The sequence below is a fragment of the Carcharhinus amblyrhynchos genome, chromosome 20 (assembly GCF_965287045.1).
Source record: "Carcharhinus amblyrhynchos chromosome 20, sCarAmb.v2.hapA, whole genome shotgun sequence".
In the NCBI taxonomy this organism is placed as follows: domain Eukaryota; kingdom Metazoa; phylum Chordata; class Chondrichthyes; order Carcharhiniformes; family Carcharhinidae; genus Carcharhinus; species Carcharhinus amblyrhynchos.
In genome coordinates this window covers 18,744,237-18,771,859 of record NC_137343.1, presented here as the reverse complement: position 1 = coordinate 18,771,859, position 27,623 = coordinate 18,744,237, and the positions used below count along the sequence as shown (strand labels likewise).

At 39.7% G+C, this 27,623-nt stretch overlaps 1 protein-coding gene across 2 annotated transcripts in view; it reads right to left on the bottom strand.

Annotated features, from left to right (window-relative positions):
• grk3 (G protein-coupled receptor kinase 3) overlaps nt 1-27,623 on the bottom strand; it is a 247,370-nt gene that overhangs the window by 65,262 nt on the left and 154,485 nt on the right. For both annotated transcript variants that reach the window (XM_080208191.1, XM_080208192.1), the window contains exons 4-9: nt 26,495-26,596; nt 25,071-25,145; nt 22,377-22,438; nt 21,068-21,119; nt 11,409-11,500; nt 6,156-6,255 (exon numbers count right to left, since the gene is read on the bottom strand). In XM_080208191.1, coding sequence (XP_080064317.1) covers nt 6,156-6,255; nt 11,409-11,500; nt 21,068-21,119; nt 22,377-22,438; nt 25,071-25,145; nt 26,495-26,596 — 483 coding nt within the window. The remainder of the gene's footprint in view (nt 1-6,155; nt 6,256-11,408; nt 11,501-21,067; nt 21,120-22,376; nt 22,439-25,070; nt 25,146-26,494; nt 26,597-27,623) is intronic.

Sequence of the window (27,623 nt, the reverse complement as noted above, 5' to 3'; positions counted from 1 at the left end):
TCTGACAATTGCAACAAATTTCACCACAGCAGCTGAGACAATCAACAACATTTAAAAAAAAACCCTGTAACATTCAAAAAAATAGTCAATTCACTCATTAACAGATCCTTTAAATTTCAGGATGCGGATCCACATCTTCAAAGAAAACTAACCAGTTCTGTCTTGTGCTTTTCCCTATCTGAGTATTAAGTTTTGCTGAAATCACCATTAGTTTCTGAGATATTTTGTTTACCAACAGACGAACAAACAGGGATGAAAATATTACCTCCGTCCACCTTCAGTGGCAGAGGTAACAAATGCATGGTCATTCTTTCTTTCTATTGTTTACAGGTTGCTGGATAAAGAAAAGAATTTCAACCAGGTTGCCCCTTAGCAATGGGCTCTTGATGCCTAATAGCCAAATGACTGTTCAGGTTTACCCTTGAAAACAATGGGTGTTTGAACGATGCACTTGTAGAATTAGACACCAGCAAGCAGTCAGTACCTTCAAGGAAGTCAGGTACAAAATTTTCTCAGAGAATTTGCAATTGAAGAAGGAATAGACACTACTGGTAGATTCAATTTTCTTTCATTTCTTGTTGTCAAATTTGTTTTTGTGTGCCAACTTTAATTTTAAAATAGTTTGTGCATAAAAATGGTATTGTGTTAGTACAAAACATTATTTTTTCCTATTTAACTGAGGATTCCAAACACTTCAAAATAATTTCATGAATGAAAAATCACCAAATTTGTGAAGACATTTTCATTTTTATTAAACATAAACTCATGCAATATTTAATAGTGGCTCACCTCTTGCTCAGTGATTCTGAAATAATTTAGTTTTTTCCCTACATCATTTACCTTTAGATAATTACGGGAGAAATTTGATCACACCAGATGCTGGCTACTAAAAGCATTACAGAACCACTTTGTTACGAACCAGTTAATACAGCTTACTGCAGTGGAGCAATAAAGCACGACTCATTTAGCAAAGCAGCAATGCGACACTCACACTGTCATCTGCTATCATAACTAGTGACTGCACAAATCAGTCACCAGGCCAGTTTGTTAACACCTCGAAGACCATGACTGGGATAATAAATCTGAAACACTGTTTGTAGTAGTGCACTACAAACGTTCCATCATGAATTCAGAAGCCTGAAAATAAGGAGTGGATTAAGTGCGATTACATAGCCACGTATTTATATGACTGAAAGAACTTCAGTAATACGCCATCTGTGATGTGAAAAGCTAACTGTTTTCTGATTATTTGTTCTTAAATGTGTTCTGGAACATACTAGAAAGGAAAGATTTCTAATTATGCAGAGCCTGATCATGATCTCAGAACTTGCTAAAATACTTCACATTGAATCAATTACATTGGAAGCGAATTATCTCAAATATGGCAGCCAATTTCCAAACAGCAAAATGCCACTTTTGGCAATAGAATGACAGCAATGATTTTGGTGGAGTTTATTCAGAGGAATTTTGATCGGGAATGAGAAGTCACTGTTCTCCTTTGAACAGGGTCAGGAGGGCATCTTTCACTCCTTCAGCAATGCTAAATGCTTAGGTCCCGACCCACCTTTATTAATTTTATTCCTTTCTCAGTGTTACAAAGCCAGTCCGCAGAGTGCACAGCACAAAGCCATAATTCATCTCCTTCCTTGCTCCAAAACTCAATTCAAATTCAAACTGAATCCAATTCATGGTCTCCACAACAGAGACATACTGGGTGGGATTTTCCAGCTGCACTCACCCCAAAACCAGAAAATCCCTACCTTTGCATGGTCCAACCAGCACTTCTCCACTACAATTCCCATGACAGGCAGGATGTGAAAGTTCCCCCGAATAGATCCAAGCTGACAAGAGCAGACATTACATCTAATTTCACACTTGACCTTGGCGAAAAAGTCCAGACTTATCTGGGCTATCTTTGAAGGAGTCTAGTTCCAACACCCAACAAAACGTTATCGTGGGGTCTGGGTGGTACACTGGTCCCTATGGCCCTTTAAAATAGCCTAACAAGCAAATAAGTTGTATCAAACTGCAAGCATTTCAAGAAGGCCTGCCCTAGCCTCCTGGCGGCAAAAAAGGACAGGCAACAAATTCTGACTGCTAGCAATGCCCTCTCATCCAAAGAGCAATTTTTAAAAAATATCACAGGATAATATCATGTACCTCCAAGTCACTTGCTCATTACAGTACAAATGGCACCTTTGCATCAGATTGTCTGATTGCAACAAACATTCAAGGCTCCAGATGACAAAAGAATTTTAAAAATGAGTAGATCAATTTAAATACAGCCAAATTAGTAATTAAATAGCTCTGAAAAAGTCAAGGGAAGAATTCAGTCATCACCTACAACTGTTTAAATGTACAAGACATAGAATACAAGAGCAAGGATGTTATGCCGGAACTGTCAAGCCACAGCACAGTGAGGGAGAAGAATCAGCCAGGACTTTTAAATGTTGACCTGATGATCCTTAACAGGAAAGTGTAAATGTGGTGGTAGTCAGCTCAGAGCAGCCCTGCTGAACAGATTCAGGTGTGAACAGTGGACATTCATCTGAAGTGCTGAGATACCACCAACACCATGCGGAATCATACATAGCAAGGATCAGTAAAAGTGAATAACTTGCAACATGGAATATCTTCATCACTGCGCTAAATGGAAATTACTTTATTACTTTCGATTTGACAAATTATACTTTTTCCCACACAGGAATGAAGACAATGAAGCTCTTTAGCTACTTGCCATCTGGTTTATGTTCTCATTGTCCAACAATGGCATTAATACAACAATTAATTAAAAAAGATACAAGGCTGCAGTTCCTATTCACTATAATATGACAACTCTTGACTCATTGCTCAATACCGCAAGATCATTTGGCAACTAATACAGGAAAACATTCATCTTTATAAATGTGACACAGCAATGGTCACACTATTCTATACAGTGCATAAATTTACTGTAAATTCATGTGTCCACAGCACCATGCGAAATTGGATAGAATCTTCCCGACAAAGAAAATAGTAGAGTTGGAACCATTTCTGACTCCACTCCACTGGTGTCTGCCATTTATGTGGCAACACAATCTCACAGCAGGTGGCAGTTAATAAACCACTGTGGCTGGTCAATTACTGACAATGGCAGGGAAGAATGTGACACAAAAGGGACAATGAGCAGAATGGTGGAACTGGGTGACAGGAGAAATTTGTGCTGCTGAGGCTGCTAAGTGGAGATGGGGCAGAATTCAGATTTCTCCACCGGAAGGTTTATAAGTGCAGGTGACAATAACATTTTTTGCAAGGCCTTCCCACTGGGTTTTCACCTGAGCCAAACTCTCTGTAATTTAACTCTGGATCAGACAAGGCTGAGGCCAGCTCACCCGGCCTTGCATTAATTGAGGCCCTTAATGGCCAATTACTTAAGGATTGTTTGCTGCCCAGCCTCAATTTCCAGGCTGGCATGAGGAATTCAGTGGTAGGGAGTGAAGCCTGAAAATTAACCTTGTTTAGGCCTTGGGAGTGAGGGCCTCCATCAGCAGCTTCCTTTTAATGTGGGACACCACAATCCCCCTAAAAAAAGGTCTTACCCCTGCAGAGATTCCCTTCCCCATCCCTCTCCTCTGACGTCCCAAATCCTCTATGTCAAAGCCTGTTAGGGCTCACCTATCTATCCCAACCTGGTCCTGGATTCTGGGAACTTAGGTTCTGGGGACTGCTGCATCCTAATGCTGTTCGCTGCAGCTTTGGGCACTGCAGGGAGTAGAGACCTGCCAGCCAATCAGATTGGTGTGATTGGATAGCAGTTCACTGAGTCAGGGCTTCCTCCTAACAAAGAGGATGAAGTTCTGTCTCCTGCCAATTAACAGCCATTATAACGTGAAATGATTGCAGGGCAGTCAATATAGGCAGAGGCATTTTTAGCACCAATGGCGGGAAGGGAAACTCTAACATCCAAAATATCCTGGCTGTAAGAGTATCTCAAAACGGAGACAGATGGCTACAGAACATCTTCAAAGAAAGGTCCAGAGCTGAAAGGGCTATCAGTATAAAGGGGGAGCCAGTGCACAGAAATGACTATGGCTACATCTATGCATATTTTAGTCTTGAGGGTCCATCACTGGGGATTTGAGAAGCGGCTCTGAACTGCCACAGGTGGTCACCTAATTCAGGATTCAGTGTGGAGTCCAGAAAAGCTCAGTGGGGGTGATATAATGGCCCTTGATTGGGGCCAGAATTGGATCAATTGATTGCTCACCTCTGTGGAACGGACTGCTGATTCTCACAGGCAGTCCACACCGGAAAACCTGCCTGGAGGCAAGAAGCATCATATTGCTTACATGCCTACATGGTTCACTGATTCCTCTCCTGCGCTCCTTGCTCCAAAGCCGCCTCAACAGGAGCGCAGGGAAATTCAACCCCTAATCTTAACAGGAAAATATTTATTTGTATTAGCTTTGTATGTAGCAGATAACTTATCTCTCCTCCCCTTTTAAAAAAATCTACTTTGTTGGAAAGTGGACAGACCTGTGCCTCAACTACATAAAATGATTTCAAAGGTCTCAGCTTTGATTCTCGATTTGTCATTCAGGACTGCGGTTGGGAGTACCACAATGGGATTCCTTGTCGTAGGAGGAGTAAATCTAACCTCTGTTTCCATTCCCAATTGCTATGTCATGACTTGATATGAGTTTATGTGGATAATGGATGAAGATCAGAAGAGGTTCTGTTGGGAAGCTTTCCAACAGCACTAACAGGTAATGTCCATGAAACCATACACAATGCCAGCAGTTTTCAGGAAAGAAATAGAAAACTGAAGGCAAATTAATTTTCTGTTGTCATATATTATTTTAAAGTACATCACCCAGGACAAGGAGCAAGCTGGATTTTGTCAATAACACTCTATTCTGGTCACACAGAGAGGTGATTCACCTTTCACCTTTGCCTACCATCCATTTGAGATGTGTGGCATATGGGGAAGTCTTTCCCTTTCTACAGAATCATAGAAACTCACAGCACAAAAAGAGGCCAGCAATGTTTAATTCCATGAACTAGCTTTTCATCCATAAATTGCAAATTCCTCATCCTGAAGTATGTGCCTAACTCTCCTTTTAAAATTTTTTTAATTTAACCACATTTTCAGTAGCATCTTAACAACCAACAGTGTGAAGAAAGTTTCATTTCATCTCTTGAATTGCTTTCCCAGTGATTTTGAATCCATGACCTTCAGATACTATCTCATGTTAGATTTTGATAGTAAATTCATTAGAAAATCTCTATTATGTCGGCTGATTGGGTCAGAATCTGAATTTATGTTCCATAATGTAGTGCTTATGTTTACTACCATATTGCAATATCAGACATTTTCAGTCACACATAAAGAGAAAATTATACAGGTTCCCATTCAAAAAATAATGTTTTGGGTGAGATTGCACTGTTAATTAGAAGGAATGACAGTGCTGGGGAAATGTGATATTGTTAGCTTACCATTATCTGATCTTGAGGCCAAATTGAAGAAGTGGAATGAAAGCATCTTAAATGATTTACTATCAAGAGAGGTTGGAAGAATATAATCATATGGCACTGGAACCAAATGCAAGAGTGTTTTCTGTCATGTTGGCACCCAGTCATTCAGGTCTGAACAATTCCAAAGATTCTGGACAGGTGACACTAATTTAGTCAGAATAAGATGTAGGCCAGAATTTAGAGTCAGTGAGGAACACATCCTTGTCGACTCCAGAAGCCCCAGTGCCATATTACATTCTGAAGAGTATTGATTGAAGCAGGACTTCCGCACTCACCTGGGAGGAAGTCCCACTTTGGACAGTCTCTCCAGGTACAAAACTGCAGCGAATGGAAGTGGCACTGCAGGAAGCCGTCTGGAACTATGTCCAGGGACCCAGAGGGCAAGTAATCGGCAGGGATCCCAGGGTTAGGGGAAGGGGTGGTCCATTGGTCACCAGGCCTTAAGGGGAGTGAGGCTGTCCCAGTCAGAGGGATCTACACTCACCACCCCACCCCCCCCACACCCCCTCCCATCACCTTATCATCCAAGATCAAACTTGTTTTTCCAGCTGTGATCATTTACATAAATGAGCTCACCAGTGCCAAATACAAAAATGCACCATCTTCTACAAACAACAATGCAAAATTGCATCTGAACTCACCCCAGTGCTGACCAACGACAACATAATCCGTTCATTGAGGGCTAACGTTTCTCCCTGTTTCATCTTGATTCGCTTTTTATCTAAACACTTCATGGCATACCTAAAAGTTGCAAACAAAAAAAAAGATAATTACACGCACTGCCACACTACAGAGCAGCATGATTCACCAAGATAAAAAGCACAGGCAGCCAGGTACAGATTGAAAGCAAAAGGAGGTGAGAAACTTGATCACAGTCAATTCCTTCACTATTCATACTCACACCTGAACATGCAACACAACAAAATGCAAATTGCTTTCAACTATTAGCCAAACATGACCCACCCAGAACAAAATAATAAATTATTAAAACTGTGTTGATTTCTCCTCAGGGTGAGGAAAGCAAGGAAGGAAATGAGGTCTTCTTGGGATTGTGTTGGCTTTTACCATGGGAGGTTAGAACAGAGTAACCCTCCATAGCAGACTGTTGAACTTTGTAAGTACTAAGTATTACACGAGTCTGAGATTGTTATGCTGAAGCTGTATAGTGCTTTGTTCAGGTTCCACTTGGAATAATGCTTACAGTTTCAGTCACTGAGGCACAATGGAAACACTGAAGATATGGATACGGTGCAGAGAAACATGGGATCAGACTTATCGCTAGTTTCAGAGCAGCAACTTACAAAGCCAAAAAGCTCTGACTTCAGCTTTATATGTGTATGTGAGAGGCGACATTATAAAGATGTATTTTAAGATATTAAAATAGCAGGCAATCCTGAGCACTATTTCAAAGTCAACCACAACTGCAAGACAAAAGAATATTGATTAAAAAATTAACAAACTCACAATTTTTTTTCTTTTGTTTTTATTCCAATTCAATCCAATCAAGTCCAATTCAGAATCTCAACAAGTTGAGACATTCCCCATCCAAGCTGACAAGACAGGACTCTCATCTCCTGTCTTGGGCTTGATCTACATGATTGAAGTAGGCATAGCTCCTCCTTCAAGGCTTGATCTTATTTGCATCTTAGCCAAAAGGCTGAGATGCTGCTTTTAAAAATTGCTTCAAATGAAGCTGAAATGTAACCTAATAACTTCAACCAAGCACAGCATGTTGAAACTAAACTTGATCTTAGCCAAAAGGCCGAGAAGTGACAATTATTACCAGGAGCACAAAGAGTGATTAAAACCTGGAATGTTGGTTAAAGGGAATACTGGTTTCTAAGTCTTCTGCTCTCCCCATAAGATCATGCTGATCAGTTCTTATTGCCTAATTATGGGATGGAAGTATCACAAGATTATGAAATCAAAGTCCATGATTTTCCAAACTCATGTACTCCAATGTACTCCACGCATCTTTCAATAAAATATGGTACATTTCTACACGTATGGTTCATTACACAAAAGTTGAATTAGACACTGCATTTTTTCTTAAAACCATCAACTCTGGTGCAGTTAAATTGGATGAGGTACTAACTCTGATACCATTATGGGTGGATTGTAGGCTTTTTTGTAAGCATCAATTAGATTGACTGAATGGCGTCCCTCATCATGTTTCTGATCTTATTAAATAATTAGAAAAAAAATTACTATCTACAATTCTTATAAAACATTATTTTTTTTTAAAGCTAGATTTTAAAAGCTAGTTTTCAATGTCTATGTAGTTGGTGTTCATTTATTGATTTATCCAATCATTGCAATTTTAATTGAATGCCAGGTTGCTATTTAACCTCTTGTTCTGTTAGGAAAAATCATACAATTTAACTGTACCAGAGTTGATGGTTTAACAAAGACACACTGTCTAACTCAGCTTTCGTGTCATGAACCATACGTGCAGAAGGGTAGGGGGTTTTAGTTCAGTCGGGCAGCATGGTCGGTGCAGGCTTGGGGGACCGAAAGGCCTGTTCCTGTGCTGTAATTTTCTTTATTCTGTGTTTATAAGAATGTTATAGTTTGGAAAATCATGGACTTTGATTTCTTGTGATACTTCCATCCCATAATTAGGCAATAAGCACTGATCAGCATGATCTTAAGGGGGGAGGCAGAAAACTTAGAAACCAGTCTTTCCTTTAACCAACATGAACCCTTGTGACCTTTCTCTGCTCAGTAGATTGGACTCATAACTGGCAAAACCTCTCTCCTCAGCCAAAAAGACATCATGATACAGGGTTTCTAACCGCTACGTGACCTTCCAAACTAAAAACACAGGGTGATCCACGTTACAGCATCCCCAACAGCAGTGAGTTTAAATCTCTGGGCGCCAAATAGAGGAATGCTTGTTTGTCAGTAATTGTTTTCAATTTTCTCCTCCCTGCCCTCTCTCCAAATTAACTTCCCACAATTACACTCTTTGTTATACAATTGGAGATTTCATTGATTGCAATCAGTGGTGTAGTGGGAAATTTTGAGGCGCAGGAGCTTTAAGAACATGCGTTAAGCATATCATTTCTAAATGTACTATTACATTATTTTCCTTAATATTAATCATTTGAGGTCCCATAAATCAGTAACCCATGCTTTTAAGTGAAAAATATTAGTGTTGGTAGGCATAGGCATTTTGTTTTGAACCGTATGGTATTTTGAATCATTAGTCTTTTGGTGTTTAAGCAGCGTTTTACAGGCTGAGCATCAATTATGCGAAATCCTCGGGGCTGACTGTATTTCAGATCATTTTGGTTTTTGGATAGTACAGATAGGAGTAGGCCTAATAACATTACAATAGCCTAAGCCTAGGCTGACTATAGTCCAAAATTAATAAAATTGCTAGAAAAGTAAGATGCATCACAGAATAATAAATACAGGATACCTGTATTAGGTTCCCACCTGCGGCATCATCTTTGATTCTGCTTGTAGGAGAGGGTTCAGAGTCAATTTACTCTGATGGGAGACTTATTGGATAGTTCTTCCAGCTTCATCTGCATCAACATTGTATTTTGTTTCATAACGTTGGATTTTATTTTTTGGATTGACATTTCTAACTCACTTTTGAATGCACATTGTTCCAATGCATCTATTAACCCATCACACATCTTAATAATATGGACTTGGCTACTTTCTCCACCAGGTTCACTGTCATCTTCATCATCACTGTTTTTGTAATTTACATTTAATGACCTGAAAATTGCCTTGATTCACTGGCTGAATTAATGCCTTTATGTTGGACAGGGTGTGTAGGCACAATAAACAGCAAAAACATTGTTCTTCAACAAGGATTTGGCAGGGCAACGTGCTTAACAGTTGTTCAAGAGCGACATGACTTTAGTGTTTTTCAATTACTCTGCATCTCCATGTACAGTCAAACTTCACCTTCAAGCACATGTTCAGGTATTGGGCCATGTTCAGCAGAACATCACTGCTGCAAAGGCAGTAAGGAGTCACCAATTTTCAGCTACCTCCTCAGATCTTCACAGCTTCTTTCAAGCCCACTTTGCTTCTCTCTTTGCAGCTCTCTTTAACTTGGAGCTTTCTTTAACGTTAGAGCTACTTCTAAATATTCTGGGACCTTTCTCCTGTCCGCCTTGCTGCGTCCTGCTCTGTGGGCCACCTCTGAGCTTCTGCTCAGGTTACCTGACCTGTACTTTCACAATGTTTGGGCCCTTCAATTCTTTATATTGTGCAAGCATAAGACTATCCCCTGGCCTGAGGGGCAACAAAAGATAAACTGTGCCAGCCAATGCACGTGCAAAAGACCCAACAGCCGCAGACTACCAGGAAACGTGGTTCCATGGCAGCTGTGCCAAGTTCCCGATATGTCCCCTGAGCTCAAGGTCCATTGAGTCTGTTCAGAGTGAGATGGAGTTGATGTCTGGGCTGTTTGCTTTTTTTTTGGGGGGGAGGAGGAGGAGGAGGAGTGAGTGAGTAGGGGTTGAGGAGAGTCAAGGCTGTCTGAGAGGTGGGATTGAGTCTAGACTGTCTGGGGTGATTCTTAGCTGTCCAAGCTAGGGGTGAATCAGGGTTGTCTGGGTTTTGTTTTTTGGGGGGAGGGGTGGGGGGGGAAAGAGTTAGGACTGTCTGGGGTTTGTGGGAAGATGGGCTTTGTGGGGTTGGGGATGAGAAACTGGGATTATCCAGGAGGAGTTGGGCTGTAATCCGTTGGAAGTGAAGGTGCCAGAGAAACACTCCAGCATGCTCCAGCAGAATTACACCACTGATTGCAGTCAAGAAGCTAGTGAGGGAACAAGTGTGTCACCCTAAAGAATACAGAGGTTTCTAACAAATCATTTTTCTGGTCGACAGAATCTGTTGCGCAGGGCTCAGTGAGATACCATTTTTCCTGGGCAAAAGATCTACAATTAGGCAAATATGACAATATATTTACGAGTGCTAGACTATTTTTCCTTAGATACCTGCATGTAAATTTCAAACAAACATTCAGCTAACAACCTAAACCACAAACTTAAACCACAAAATAAGCATTGGCTGCTTATTAATAGCTTCAGGCTTCCTACCATACAGCTACATAAAATTCTCACTCATAGATGCTCAAACATTGCTGGTTTTCAATCTCTGCTGAGTTGTCAAATGCAAAATGTAGAACCAATATGAGGGTGGAAGAGCAGCAAGGAATAATTCTAAAATTGTAACCATGGCACCATTTATGCTTTTGTTCATGCTGAAGCAGATGGTGAAACAGTGGTAGCCACAGGTCTGTGAGCAGGTTATTTTTTGACTCCTCAAATGGGAATCAGAAGAAACTGCTTGTAAAGAGAAGAAATGTTTCAAAGCTTGTACATGACAGCTTCAGGGTATGTTCTAGCCTTCGTATTATTTGATAGGCGGCACAGTGGCAGGGACCCGGGTTCGATTCCTACCTTGAGTGAACATCTGTGTGGAATGTGCAGATTCTCCCAGTGTTTGTGAGGGGTTCCTCTGGGTGTACCAGTCCCACATTCCAAAGATGTGTAGGGTACATGGATTAGCCACGGTAAATACGGGGTAACACGGATAGAGCAGAGGGTTGGGTCAGGCTAAGTTGCTCTTTTGGAGAGGCCGGATGGCCTCCTTCTGCACTGCTGGGATTCTATGGACACTCTACCTCTGGCCCGTACATTATTTTTTAAGCAACACACTTCCACTTATACATTATTCTGTATTTAATGCAGGGCAACCTGTATTTTAATCTATCTGTAATAACTTCAGCCTAGATATTATTCAGTCACACACTACAGTCCCTGTATTATCCTCCATGCAATACACCACAATTACTGTGCTATCCTGTTATGTCAGCATACTGAAGTAAACATGGAACTAAACAGAGAAACTAGGAATAAAATTACATTTTTCCAGTATCAGCTTTCCTGCATCCATATACCTCGCCGAATCCTCCCCTTCCGATTATTCGATGTACACTGAAGTCATTCATTGTTAGCTGCAAAGTAAATGAAATATCATTATTCCTATGTACTGAATGGCCTAAACACACAGGCATGCTATTTTTTCTGTTTTTATTCCAATTCAATCAAATCAAGTCCAATTCAGAGTCTCAACAAGTTGAGACATTCCCGATCCAAGCTGACAAGACAGGGCTCTCACCTCCTGTCTTGGGCTTGATCTACATGATCCATGCTGAGTGGAGTAGGCATTGCTCCCCCTCAAACTTGTTCTCATTTGCATCTTAGCCAAACGGTCAAGATGCCACTTTTAAAAATTGCTTCAATTGAAGCTAAAATGTAACCTAATGAATTCAACCAAACGCAGCATGTTGATCTACACTTGACCTCTGCCAAAAGGCTGGCAGGCTATTAAATAGGTGCAATCCCAGCAACAACTGTAGTCAGAAAATGTGTCATAAATATGCTTGTTTTGCTCAGACCTTCTTTTAAAGTGAACTTGCACTGACTCTCTCAGAACGTATTACTGCAATATGTAATCCAAGACAGAGGTTGTTACTTTATGAGCTAATGCAAAAAAGGAAGATTATCACTAGAAGTTATACAAGGCAGGATAATTACTTCCTACGTAATGCAAATGGTATGACTTCAAGAAATGTCATGGGACACAAAATATAACTTCGGAAGAGAAAGTAGAATAGAAGCTGTTATTACAAGGCAAGCAGGACATGGAATGAAACATGGAACATATAAGCCTTCAATAACTGTTTTATATCAGCATACGATAAAATGTCAGTTGCATATAAAACAATGTGAAAGACAACAAATTAATTGTTGATTCAGATAAGTTGGTAATTCTTGCCGATTTGCTGTCGCTACCTCAGCAATAAGACCAAGTTCTGACCACTGTCTAATTACAACATTACCTGAATACATTTCCACTTCCTAAATGCTTCAATAAATACAAATATTATTCCCTGCAGCTGCAATCAATGGACAAGATTTACTGCAACATCAGAAAATCTGGCTTTATGCTAATTCAATTGAGGTGTAGCTTAGTTGGGTGCATCTAATGTGACTCCCTCCCACAGGCTGGGACAGGCATAAGTAATTACAATTTAATGCAAAAAAAATCTGAATCCACATTGTCATAATTTTGTTATGGTAGCTCTTTATTTACCTGCCCGATGGGAGATATATTCATTTGGATCACACAATAGCGTGATCTAATTTCAGGGCACAGGTTGGTTTGGCCATGAGCTACAAACAGCAATTTAGTCAACTTCAAGGACAGCATTGCAATGAACTTCACATCCAGAACAGGGCATTCTGAATTAGCTTACCAGCTCTGGGCTAGTACAGCAGCAGACAACTTAATCTTAAAGAATAAGGAAGAGCATTCTTGCTTCTTTTGGCCCATATAATTTTTAGTACTTATCAGAACTGATTGACCCTGATTAAATGAGTAGAGTTGCCATGATAAATTCTCTTCCCTATAATCTGTTACAATGTTATTGCTGTCTTACATACATCATTGGACCTCATTTTATACAAGATTCAGGTGAACCCTCAGCTGCCCACAAAAATGTTAAGTGTTAATCAGCGAGCAGAGGGGAAGTAAAGTGAGTCAGTTCATCATTGAGATTGACCTCAGTTACAATCTGGTTTCAACTGGGTAAAATTGGTCTCTACTCACACAGCTACTTGCTATTGCAATTATTTAAATCAAATATTAGTGCTTGTGAAACTTTCTGATTGTATTATTTAGGTTGTAACTATACCGCTAAACCTCTGTGTTTGCATGTTGTGAAATAAAGTACATCATAGGGAAGATATTTTGTTTGAGGGAAACATAAACTACATATATCACAGATTAACAGGGAGCAGTTATTATAGAGTGAATCTTTTATATTTTTTAGTGATAGCACTTATAAGCAATAAGTATTCTGTTTCAGTGTAATACTGAGATAATTATTAGAAAGGATTATTTATGTAATCAATAATGGGATAATCATAAACCATGCATCATCAAAAACTGGTATTAAAAACTTGTATTTATATATAGAAAAGTATGTTGAAGTATATGGAGTATTAGTGAATGATAGAGATAACTACAGGATAATAGAGCAATTCGGTGATCCAAGCCAAGCTGTTTATGCACTTATAGTGTATAGATATTTACAAGTGCAGCCGCATAGCATGTGCTTAAATGACGGATTTACACAGTTAACAAAACCTGTGCCTCTTGTGTCAGAGGGATATATTTTCAAGCCCAACGATTTGGACATATAATTTAGGCTGAAACTTTTGAGTAGTACTGAAGAAGTGCTAGCATTGTTAGAAGTGCCAATCCTTTGAGTTGAGATAAGGTTCTGGAGTTTTGGAGCAGACATTAAAGATCCATTAAAGATGAGCGGGAAGTTATTATTTCTTATGGGATCTTGCTGTGCACATATGGCTACTTTGTTTCCCCATTTAAGGTAACACATTAAATGTAAACTGCTTTCAAATATTTCTTAAATATACAATAACAACCACAATCCTTTCTTTCATAAAATGTTTAGCTGAACTTTATAGCACCCTGGTCATGATATGCCTTGGGTGCTCTCTTGAGCTCAGTGGTGTTCTGCTAACACAATCATAGGGATTGGACTCCATAACATTCTTTGAACAGTACCATTCCGTTGTGGGATCAAATCTGCATCAACGATTGTCTTTACAAGTGTTTGGGCCTTACTGTAAAATACTCATGAAAATGGCCAGATCTCTACTCCAGGAGTAAACTAACTAACAAACTCTTAGCAAAGGTATATCTCATCCCGGGAAAAATGATCAACTCTAAGGCTAGGAACAGCCTAATGGCAAACACATTAACTCAAGAATGTTTTCAAATGAGTGAACTCAAAATCGTGTTCCTGCAGGACAGTGGGTTGTCAAATTTTTTTCCAGAAAAGGCAATAATCCCACAGAAATGTTATAGGTGGCCATCTGATCCGTCATTTCTGTGCCGACTCTCCAAATGTACAATTCACTTAACGCCATTCCCCTGCCATCTCCCTGTAACCCAGTACACTCTTCCATTTCAGATAATAATCCAATTTCCTCTCGAATGCCTTGATTGAACTTGCCTCCATCACAGGTTCTGATAGTGCATTCCAGATCCTACACATTTGCTGCATGAAAAGGTTTTTCCTCAAGTTTCTGTTACTTCTTTTATCATTAATTGGAGTGCACCTTGTACATGGTACACAATATTGCCTCTGTTTATCAGTGGTGGAGGGAGTGAGCACCAAAGGCGGTGGATTGGGTGCCAATAAAGCAGACTGCTTTGTTCTGGATGGTGTTGAGTTCCTTGAGTGTGGTTGAAGCCACATTCATCCAGGCAAGTAGAGGCTATTACATCACAATCCTGACTTCTTCTGCCTTGATGGTGAATAGGCTTTGGGGAGTCAAAAGGTAATTTATTTAGCACAAAATTCCTAGCTTCTTACCTGCTCTTGTAGCCACAGTATTTATATGGTTGGTCCAGTTCAGTGTCTGGTCAATGGCAACCCCCAGAATGTTGACAGAAGGGTATTCAACAATGGTAATGCCAGTGAATATCAAGGGCAGTGATTAGATTCTATCTTGTTGAAAACAGTCATTGCCTGGCACTTCTTTGGCACAAATGTTACTTGCAATTTATCATCCCAACTTGAATACTGTCCAAGTCTTGCTATGTATAGACATGAACTGCTTCAGTTTCTGAGGAGTCATAAAATGTGCTGAATATTATGCAATCATGCACAAACACTCCCACTTCTGACGTTATGAAGAAGGGAAAGTTATTGATAAAGCAGTTGAGAATGGTTGGGCTAATGTCAAGAAAACCCAATAAATTGTAATATTTTTCTGCTGATAATATTCTTGTTATCTTTTGAACTGCTGGGGATGTGCGACTGGTGATTGAAGCAACAGACAGCTTGACTGTGAGAATCTGAAATGACAATGTGTGTTTGATATGGTAACGAGCATGGGAAGACTTTGAACAGGTGTTTATATAAGGCAATAACAGGGTAGATTTGAATGGATTGTGGTTCAAAGAAGAATATACACTGGTTGTAAAAAAAAGGTGTCAATCGTTAAAAGTCAGTACAGAGTGAGTGAGAAACACTATGCATGCATATCTCTGCTTCAGTCTAGAAGTCTGACAACACTAGGTTTAAGTCCAACCGATTTATTTGATAGTAAACTCACAAGCTTTTGAGGTTTCCCTCTTCAACAGGTGAATGAAAAGTTCTGGCCTCAGACAGAGCACATAACAGCACAGTCAGTTTACAGATTACTGATTAGAATGCAAATCTTTACACCTAACCTGCTATTCAAGTCTTAAAGTGGCTAACAATGTGAGTAGAAGGAGCACTGAGCACAGGTGAAAGAGATGTGTATTGTCTCCAGACAGGACCAGGTCCACATCATGCTTCAGTCTATGCAACAACTTCATTTTAAGATGTTGCTGCATTTGCAATTACATTTAAATGCTCTACAGTAGGGGTTAACTAACGCTGGCTTGACTACATTTTAAAACTCAAAAGGGATGCTGGGTTAGCTAAAAATTGACTACACTCTTGAAGGATACACAGCAGGCAAACTGCAGCCGCAAGGTTTTGTTTCTCCAGACAGAGACAGCTTGTGGAAAACATTTCCAGTAACGAGATATGGGTTGAGATATACTGTTGATTTTGGTGTGTTTGTGCGTTTGTTTGAGAAATCAGTGTGTTCAAGTCTCTGTATAGTGACTGGCTGTAAAAGCCAGCCCCAAGTTTGCCTTTTTTCCCTACTTTTGTCATGTTAATTTTAATTTCTGTTCAATAAAAGAAAACCATTTCAAAACCGTGTACCAATGCCATCCCCTCGTCTGTTCAAAGGAGTGAACGGACGTAAGAGTGAGTTTACTTTTCTTCAGACAATGAAGAAATCAAAAAGGAATAATGTATGTAATGTGACACTGAAACCTTTGTGGGTAACTGTTTTAGATCTTAGCAGACAGCCATAATAGCTGGTCAACTAAACAGTGCGAACAAAGTCAGATCTGAAGAACTAGCTCTGCAAACATCAGGAGACACCCCAAGAGAAATTAAAGGTCCTGTGTGGTAGAAGTTACTGGATTTTCATTAATTTTAAAATCTACAAGAAGAAGTTGCTAGTCAGATAAGGAGAAGGTTAGCTCTGAAGGTAGTTAAATTAAGATTGTCTAGGAATGTTTTAAGATATCATTACTATATGAAACAATTGTTGTTTTTAAATGTAATCCTCTTTTTGTTTAATAAACTTTTACTTCACTATTAAATCATCACAAATAGTCAGATGCATCAGCTGCAATTCTCCCATACTGACCCGTTAATTTTGGCAGGTTGGGCCGGGAGAATCATACTTGCGCCGATTGCATGCGTTCCAGACACACATGCATCTCCCAATGACAGATACCCAGCCTGGTCAGGACCACATTGGAAACCAGCGTGAACAGCAGGTAAGTTATTTTAATGTTAGTTGAATGTAATTTAAATGTTATCATCAGGCCTGGGACTGATGTCTCCCGGCCCCATAGCATCTCCAACCCTGCCAGTACAATTTTCCTCCAGCAGCGTTTAGAGTAGCTCCCCACTTTCGGGAAACTAGCAGGAGACCCTGCTGGAGTGAGAGGGGGCAACTGGGGCCACCCTAGGGGTTGGGCAGCTGGGGGTGCGCCCCTGGGCATGGGCACCCGGCCAATTCCCAGGAATAGTCTGAAGGGGCAGCACTGCAGGGGTCCCGGGCGGGCCAGTGATCAAGCTGGCCAGCAAAATGCAAGCTGACAGCGCAGGTGCACAGGCTTGGGACTGTTGGACTCTGGCATGAATAGGCCCTGCTCCCAAGCTTTTGGTGATATTTTACAATTGTGGCCTCTGCATTGCACACAGTGATTTGAGTCTGAACTCCCACAATCGTGATTTACACCAGTTTTCCCACGAATTCAATGCTTAGAACTTTTCTTTGGGAGAATAGCCCCCATCATTTTTCAGATTTCAGAACCTCTTCTTATGTAATACAAATTGCAGAAACAAACATTTTGGTAGCTGTTTCAAGTTCCCCTTCTGGGATTTGAGCAGCTTGACATTTACCATCAAGTGTGCCATCACATCTAGGACATTACCCTAAAAAACTCTTGCAGCAATATTCCAGAACTGAAATGATTGACTTCCAACAATCACAATCATCTTCCTTTGTGCAAGGTATGAATCTGAACAGTTGAGAGGTCTCCCCGCTTCCCACTGACTTCAGTTTTTCTACGGCTCCTTTACGTCATGCTCAGTCAAAGTCACTAATGGGTAGGGGAGTGGATGGAAACTTGATCATTAGCCATGAGTATAGATTGTCCTTTTGCTTATCTCAGCACTGTATCAGCCATCACACTTGATGTACTTCAACAATCATTTCATCGTGGAAGCACGTGCATTTCTCTCAAAAGAGTTAGCAGGATCTCATTGCAGCTGGCATTGAGAAAGATGGACGATCCTTGAATCATTCCTAGCTTGTGAGATCCAGACATATAGCCACAAAATCTGCATTTGCTGACTATTAAGACTCTGTAACATTATAGGTATAATTCTAATAATTTTCTAGAATTATTCCCTGGTTGCTCATTCTCCAGTTAAGTGACTGGAAAATGTCACCACCTTGAGCATCAAAGGCAACGCATATTCCTTTATAAGTGGTGTTCCCTGCTTCATTTCCAAAATTCACCAATTATGCATAATCAAAATAGGCCTCAAAGTTACACTACAATTGACCATGAAAGGCTTTGCACGCTCTTTATTGTCCATTAATCAAATAAATACTCATTTCCTGGCAATAGAGTTCTTGGCTGTCATGCCATCACATTGCCAGGACACACAGCAACAAAGAGAATATTATTATTCAGCCAAGTTACATTTGAGCACGCAGTGTCAGGCCTTCTTCTGAACCATTAGGCCACAAAGCCTAGGACCAGGTTTGTGGGGCTGCCAGGTGTATGAAATGAGTAGCCTATCATGTGACTATTGACTATCCAATCTCTACACCAAAAATCTTAAACAAGCACAATCTGTTGGCCAATCGTCCATTAAGTAGGTTCTTGCTGTGGGTATTGTAAAAGGAACTGGAGTTGTTTGGTGGATGGAAAAAGGCTCCAAATAAAATTGAAAGCTCTTCACAGCATTGAAGAGCTACTGTGAAAGTAGATTATGATTCAATGTTTTGTTAGGCTAAGAGGATCATTAGGGAGATGAAACAGGATCAGTGGATTTCATTTACCTGCAAGGCTGGGCAATTACACAGAAATTATCTGAAATTATTTTTCAATTGGATAAAGCTGTCTTCATTTGTAGTTTACAGGGTCGCTTTAGGCTAATCAATGGCATACAAGCCCAGTAATCTTGAAACAAAAATCTGTAAAGTCAGTTTCTGAGTCTGGAACAAGCACTACTACATGGCATTCAGTTAAATGGGTTAGGACTCATCTGTTAGAGGTTAAAAGGTCAGTGGAATGTGTTATGTAGGTTAAAAGTCTTTAACCAATCCACTTAGAAGTTGTAGGCTCCATAATATCGATCAGAGACAGTATTCATAGTCTCAGTATTCATATGGAGAGTTTTGCTGCTGGTATCTATTATACCTCACAAAAACATATGAGTTAGGAACAGAGGAAGGCCTTCGAACCTGCTCCACCATTCAATAAGATCTTGACTGATCTGATTTTAACCTCAACTCCACATTCCTGCCTAACCTGATAACCTTTCAGCCCCTTGCTTATCAAGAATCTATCTACCTTCGCTTTAAAAATATTCAAAGATTGTGTCTCACCACCTTTTGAGGATGAATTCTAAAGACTCAGTCTTCACAGAAAAATAATTTCATCATCTCCATCATAAGGGATTGACCCCTTATTTTTGAACAGTGATCTATAGTTCTAGATTCTCCCATAAGAGGAACAATCCTTTCCACATTCACTTACACCCCTCAAGATCTTACCTGTTTCAATCAAGTCACCTCTTACTCTTCTAAACTGTAACGGATATAAGCCTAGCCTGTCTAGCCTTTCCTCAGAAGACAACCCACCCGTTCCAGGCATTAGCCGAGTAAACCTTCCCTAAACTGCTTCTAACATACTTTTATCTTTCCTTAAATAAAGAGGCCAATACTGTACACAGTATTCTGGTTGCAATCTGTGTAATGACTTTAATCAGGCAATTGAGGTGGGCCTATTAGAATATGAAGTCCCTGATTAAAGGCCAAATTGATGGGCCAATCGGGGGGCCTCTTGCTTTGTATTTAACTGGGAGTGTCAGTTCCTTTGGGACTCCTAGTGTGGATTGCAAACTGAAAGCACTCAGTACACTGTTGTCAGACTTGAAAGTAGAGGGATTTTGGAGAAGGGGCTCTGAGGACTTACTACAATCTCACCAAGCCCTATATAACTGAACCATAACCGTCCACTCTTGCATTCAATTCCGTTCAAAATAAATGACAATACTCTATTTGTTTTCCTAGTTACTTGCTGTACCTGCATACTAGCCTGTGATGCAGTTGCAAAGAGTTAAAACTCACAGTTATCAGCTGTCTAACAAGTGACTAGTGCCCATCCTCCTTGAGGATGGGTTTGGATGATAAGCAGAATTGGCTTCTAGGTACGTTAACAAATGATGGAACATTGGTGAAAAGTGAACTCTGTGGCAAACTCAGTAATGGTACCTGAGATGGGCAGGAAACAATATTGCTATTAACGATTGACAGCCAGTGGATATAAGAAATCAATGTGCCCACAGACAGTAAAAACATGGATATCAGTACTGGTCAAAGATAAAATTGCCACAGAATTAGGATGCTAAATTTAAAACAACCCTGGGAATTCCAAGAACTTGAGTCTGACACTTCATATAAGCAGTATAAAGTTGTGTCTGGAAGGAGTTTATGAGCTTACAACAAATAAACTCAAATTCATCCTGCAACAGTTTTCTGAAGACAATACCCAAAAACAATAATCACAGTTTTATAGCACAAAATGAGGACTTTCCGCACAATCTGCACAAATGGAATGCAATTAAATAATCACTAGAGTAATGACTTGAATTTTATAGACCCTGTCATGTCAGACAATGTCCTAAATTATTTTACATACAATGAATTACTTCGATGTATAGTCACTAATGCTATATAGACAAACATAAATCAGTCATTTTATGCACAATAGGATCCTGCAAGCGGAAATGAGATAAATAACCTATTAATCTGTTCTTGATAGTGTTGCTTCAGTAGGAATTTTGATCACATTTCCCTGCTCTTTCATGGCATCAGGAAATGTTTAATATCCAAATGAACAAGTAGATCAGGGCTCGGGTTAGCATGTTGTCTGAAAGATGGCAGCACAAAACTGCACTTAATATAAAAATGTACATCCATGAATTTTATACTGGACAGCAAAATAACACTGCCACGAGTTCACAGGTCAAACGCTCAGAGTTGCAGATCATGAACTCTACGTAAAATGCAACTTGCACACCACATTTTAACTATATTACAAATGACTCAAAAGAAAACAGTGTACTTACATGGATGTTTAATTCTACATTCTTCCACTGGCAGAACCTAGTGAACCTGTCACTGCAAAAGAAATCAAAGACAAAAACTGGTGAGAAGTCCCTGGATCGTTGTCGAACTTGAGATATGGAGGCAGTAAACTCAAAGGTCTGTTGCAGCTCAGATTAAATATAGTTGACATTTGCTTGAGAACAAAACGACATTTCTGTGTGAACTAGACAATGAATAGCACTAGATGCCACCCATAGAGGGCATACTGGCCAAGCTCAATATTTCTCTTCTCTACTGCCAATACACAATGTCCAGCAGGCTTATCCCATTGCAATCTGGGGCCAGTTCTTGTTTCAGCCTTACTAGCTTAGCAGCACTGAAGGTGCCCATAACACAACGGCTGCTCCAAGTGATATCAGGCCACTGACCACAGAGTGGAAATCAAATATTAAGCTTTCTTTGTCTTTTATATCTAAAGCACACCGGCAAGAGTTTTCATTCATGAAATCAATTCAAGCAGTTAACTGAAAAATATTGCTCCAGCACTCAAGTGTTGGAAGCAGAGGTCTGACAAATTGCCTTGAATCTAATATCATCAGGTTTATATGTGTTTTGCATAATTTCTCACCATATTTTCTATCACCATCCTTTCTTTCCTTAAGTAGATATCTCAAATTGGACTACTTAACATCATCCTCTGCTACTTTCCTCATGTGACCTTGGGCAATAACTGACAGTGGGTAACAGCAGTCAAATCCCATCCTTATACTTTATAAACCGCAATCATTTGTGCATACTCTGCATAAGCAACACTCACACAACACCTACACTGTTAAAACCAAGAGTCATATAGCACATGCTCTGAAATAAATAGCATTGGTACAACATGGGCACAATACCTATCCTGTTATAGCACAGCACATGCCCTAATAAACAGCAATTGCATAGCACATGCTATGTTATAAACAGTTCTTGCACAGCACATAGTCAATTATTTGCACAGTGTGTACCCTGTTATACGGAGCATTTGCTCAGCACATATCCTTTTATAAACAGCATTTGCATAGGTTTTAGCTTTTCATAAACAGCATTCATACAGGTGTATTTCCAGAAAAAACATTTAAATCACAAGTAGTATTTTATCGATGACATTTGGACAGTGCACAACTCGCCATAAACAGCATTCAAACAGCAAGTACCTTTCCCTAAAGAATATTTGCACAGCACATAACACTCCCTAAACAGCAATTACACAGCACATAGCCTTCATAAACACTATATACCCAGCAGCTAGCCATGTAAGGACCAGTACACTTGAACTGAACCTACCTCTCTATAAATTTCTGAAAAATTTTCCCCCGTAGACTGTCACAGATCTCTTCTATGTATGGCTGGTAGAAAGAAATAACAATTAAAAATTGATAATGAACAGGCTGTTGGCGCTGGAATGTCCACAGACTGAACTAATGTTATAGGAGGTGGCTGTGCATTTGTGAAAGCTTCATAATGAACCACAGTACTCTACTCTTACACTTTTTTAAGGAAAACAAGAAGTCGGGACCTCCAGAAATGTCCCTTCAGTTTAGCAACAATTCTTTATAAAGTTGGTGGACATTGCATAGCAGTTAAAAGCAAAAAAGAATGCACAGTGCTTTAAAACACAGTAGAGAAGTGAGAATTTGGACTGAAAGTTCTGCCAGCTGTAGTGTGAGGATATGAGTGGGAAGAAAGGGGCAGAACTGCACTATAAAAGGGGGAAAAGTGGCAACCCAGGTGGAAACATTTACTCATAGATGCTCCCTGAACTGGGATTTTTCCAGAACTGATCCCACCTTTCAAGCACTTTGGATAGTGAATGTTGTATGGCATGAGAGAAGAAAGACGCAAAGATAACAAAACATATGCAAATTAAAGGTGAGAAAGCACTGATATAAATATGAACAAATGAAGGTTGTAGTCCATTTATACAGGACTTTTTTTGCTATTCACAGGACTACTGTAACATTATAAGAATGTATGTATTATTAAAAAATTAAAACTATGAGGAATAGGAGTAAACTCAACAAATGTGTCCCTCTTTGATATAATGTGATTACTTTAACTTTTGATATTTGTCAGCAAATAACCAATGGCTTTTTTGTCTTCGCTTGTCCTAGAACACAATACTGACCCTGCCAGATGTTATCGCATGCAATCCCAAGGAAACATAGGAGGAAGAGTAAACCAATTAGCCCTTTGAACCTGTTTAACAATTCATTAAATTCTGAAAGAGCTTTATATCAAAATGCATTTTGATATGACTCCTTTTTTGATATGACTCCAAAATGACTCCTTTTGCTCCAGGTTCCTCGGTACATTTATCCAACAAAAATCTACAGACCTCAAGTCTTAAAAATTCCAAGTTACCCAAAATCTATAGTCATTGGGGTCAGAATTCCATATTTCCTTAACCCTTTGTATGAAAAGCTGCTTGTTCAACTCATTCTTAAATGGTTCCTGTCTTAAGATTATGTTCTCTTGTTCTTACTTTCCAACTGGAGGAAATAGTGTCTATGTATGAAACCTGTCCCTTCATCATTTAAAACTACTCTACTAGATTACCACTTAACCTTCTAAATCCAAGGGAAGAAAAGTCAAGATTATGCAACTTGTCTTCACAATTGAACCATTTAAGGTTTTGAATAATTCTTTACGCTGAATCTCTTTCCTGAGATTGATGGAGTGCCCAAAGTTGAATGCAGTAATTCAGTTACGATCTGACCAGGGCTCTATGCAACTATGTCAGCACCTCTTTTTTATCAGGTCCTGTTTACACAGAAGACAGTGGAAGAATGGATTGTAACTCAATAGCTAATATCTTGTTCCATTAAGACCTGTATATAGAGAAGCCTGCTAAAATACCCATATAGGCATCAAACACTGAAATAAAAATTCAGTAAAATAAAGAGCAACTCCAGATCGACTGCAGCATTAAAAGACGGTATTACATTGTCTCAATTCAAAACAGCTAGACAGCACAAAAGCACCAGAATGAATGGAAAATTAGATACAAAAAATATGTAGTGAGCCCAAGTGAATTTGATTACTTTCAAAGCTAAGGTCCAAAATTAAGGAAGACCTGTAAAATATGTTTATATGGGATGCAGGCATTTTAAGTGCTACTCATATTCTGAGTGCCTTTGAAGTCCAACCCAATTGGGTCCTTAATGAGATCAGGGCTCACAATCTATGGTTCTTTGTGTTGTATTGCACTGGGTATTGTGCATTGAATTGGTTGCAGCAATCCATAACCAGGGCCTAATACCAGGTACTGCATTATAAGTTCCAATGTCACCTAGTCTAAAAGCAGCATCTTAGATCAGTACGTCATTAAATCTGGTCTTAAGGATGAGACATGCAACATAGTTTACAGTAGTTGGAATAAACATCAAATGTTAACTCAGGGTGGTTAGCATAACTAATGAATGTACTTTCAGGCATATATGGCTCCTATAAGTTGCCTTTTGCTTTTAACCAGATAGACCATGTAAATCTTCACTACCTGTGTCCTAACTCGCACAAGTTCCTGCTCACAAGAGTCTATGCTCACTGACCAACATTCAAGCAAACAGTCAAGTAAATTTCTCATCCTCGTTTTCAAATCTCTTCATGATGCCACTAATCCTTATCTCTGTGATTTCCTCCAGTCCCACAACACTCTTAAGATCTCTGCATCACCTAATTTTCGTCTCTTGAGCACCCTTGATATTAATTCCTCCATCATTGGTGTCTGTGCATCCAGTTGTCCGAGCTCTAAACTCTCAAATTCCTTCCCTCCACCTCACCCCCTGCTACCTCGCTTTCCTCCTTTAAAACACTCCTTAAAACTTTGGCTGAGCTTTACGTCAACTGAATTACATATTTTCTTATGTGGCTTGATGTTATATTTTACTCTATATTGCCCTTGGGAAGAACCTTGAGATGTTTATTACTTTAAAGATACTATATAAAATAAATTGTGTTCTTATTATATTCAGAACATACCTGGAAGAGACTGGGAGGCACTTGTTTCTTGGCCAAATGGGTTTGCACATGATCCACAGCGTGCTTGGAGAAAGGCTGCAACAGGATCGAATCTACATTAGCACCTTATTCAACTATTAACTGTTTAATTGTATTCAAGTAGTGGGTCAGTGATTCACAAAACTGTGATGGTTGGGTTTGTATGAGCATGTTTGTGACAAGTATTTTTGCAAATAAAAGCTGTTAGTGTGTAAAAAAAAGGCTCCAGTTCAATTCTTCACCACCTGCCTATAAGGAATAGAACTTTAAGTCGTTAAAGTTAGCATTACAGAATGCTAACTTTAAGTCCTGTTGTTTTCAATTTGCTGACCCAATGGAAATAGTCTTTCATTATTTATTCTCTCACGCTCTTTCAAAATTTTAAATAGTACTGTTAGGATTCCCATTAGCTATTCTGCTCCAAAAAATAAATTCTGACTTATCAAGTCTCTCATAATCATAGCCTCCCATTCCAAGTAATGTTGCAGTAAACATTCTATACACCTTCCCCGTGATTCAAACTTTCTATAGATGCATGCCCACAGATTCAAACAGGACCTCAGCTGCAGACTAACCAATACTTTGTATGGATTCATCAGCACTTTCGTGCATTCTACATCTCTAAGTAGAAAATGTAGGGCTAGAAATTGGAGAAGGGATGTGATGGGAAACTGAGGGGAGTGGAGTAATGATGTACTTCACACCTTAATGGCAAGGTTGAAGCTCTCATGATATTGGGCCTTAGGTCTCATTTCAAGACTGCAGAATCTGCCAGAGAAGAGCATGCCAATCTTGAGCTGTTGTTAATGCTACAAGTCTGCAGGTAAGAGAGGCATCATCATGACATGGCACAGTGGTTAGCACTGCTACCTCACACTGCCAGGGACCCAAGTTCAATTCCCAGTTTGGGTCACTGTCTGAATGGTGTCTGCATGTTCTCCTGTGTCTGCATGGGTTTTCTCTGGGTGCTCCAGTTTCCTCCCACAGTCCAAAGATGTGCAGGTTAGTTGAATTGACCATGCTAAATTCTCCCTCAGTGTACCCAAACAGGCACCAGAGTGTGGCGACTAGGGGATTTTCATTGCAATGTAAATGTAAGCCTACTTGTGACTAATAAATAAATAAACTTTAAAAAAATATTTGGGATCAGGAAGGGACCAGAGTTAAGGATGGATTCTTCAATCTGTGTAAAGAATCATAGGAGTCTGTGTCAAGGATCAGTGGCAGGATCATGGCAGTCTTGAGGATGGCCCAAAAGTTTACTGTCCAATGAACAGTTCCTTACATCCCATAGTATAAATGGCATTACATATCTCATATCTGAAACAAATGCAGTATTCAAATCCTGATGTATGATGTTAACAAAGTTTATAAATCTGTACCTTTTTAAAAAAAAGCAAACTCACATGCGAACAGGACAGTAATTCTTTCATTATATATTTGTCATAGATCTGTCGACTTCTACACAAACGATCTTCTTCGGAGTCTAACTTCTCATAGTCTTTGATCTGTAATGGAAAAATATTGCTAATTATTATAATGATACCCTGTTATCGAAACATTATTTGAAGTTGCAGTAGGGAAACCTTTCTAATCTAGCATATAATTTAGTTTCTCTTGCATTTGAGTATTTTCACAGGAATGCTGCAGGTTACATTCCTCTTCTGGAGTTCCCTGCCCAACGGCAGGTCTAAGTCATGGCACTACAACTTCCGTAATGGATAGGGCAAGGAACAAATCCACCCCAATTCAAACAGGGATTAAGCTCCATGCTGTTGACACCAATCTGGTCCACTCTGGCCATCCAGCCAAATGCCACACCTCCAAACTCATACAGAGTCAGAGTTGCTGTGCCATCTCACATGCTTGTCGTAGTCCTGAAGCTATGGTAGTGATGGACAGGATCCAATTTCTTTCCATCACAAGGCAGACCGGGAATCTCTCCCACTCTTATCACATGCCATCCGAGTATGCTGGGAGGATTTACAAACTGATACTCAACCTGTTTGGACACATTGTAATTTGATTCAATTTATTATTGTCACATGTATTAACATACAGTGAAAAGTATTATTTCCTGCGTGCTATACAGACAAAGCATACTGTTCATAGAGAAGGAAAGGAGAGAGTGCAGAATGCAGTGTTACAGTCGTAGCTAGGGTGTAGAGAAAGATCAACTTAATGCAAGGTAGGTCTATTCAAAAGTTTGACAGCAGCAGGGAAGAAACTGTTCTCAAGTTGGTTGGCACATGACCTCAGACTTTTGTATCTTTTGAATACATCTTCCTTGGCCATCATGTCTTGAAATCAGATTTTAACCCAGAGTTTCTGGCTCAATGACAGGGCCTCCACTCACCGTACCAATGACCTCCAAGGTTACATTACTTTGCATAAAATAATTAGTAACCTGAAGGGACTAAGAATTTGGGCATCTTTCTGGTTTTCACTGTTTATATTTAACCAATTTAGGTTTTCGCTAAATGACTTACTTTTTCAATAATTTCAGGTGTCCGCAACGTTTTGAATGAAAACACT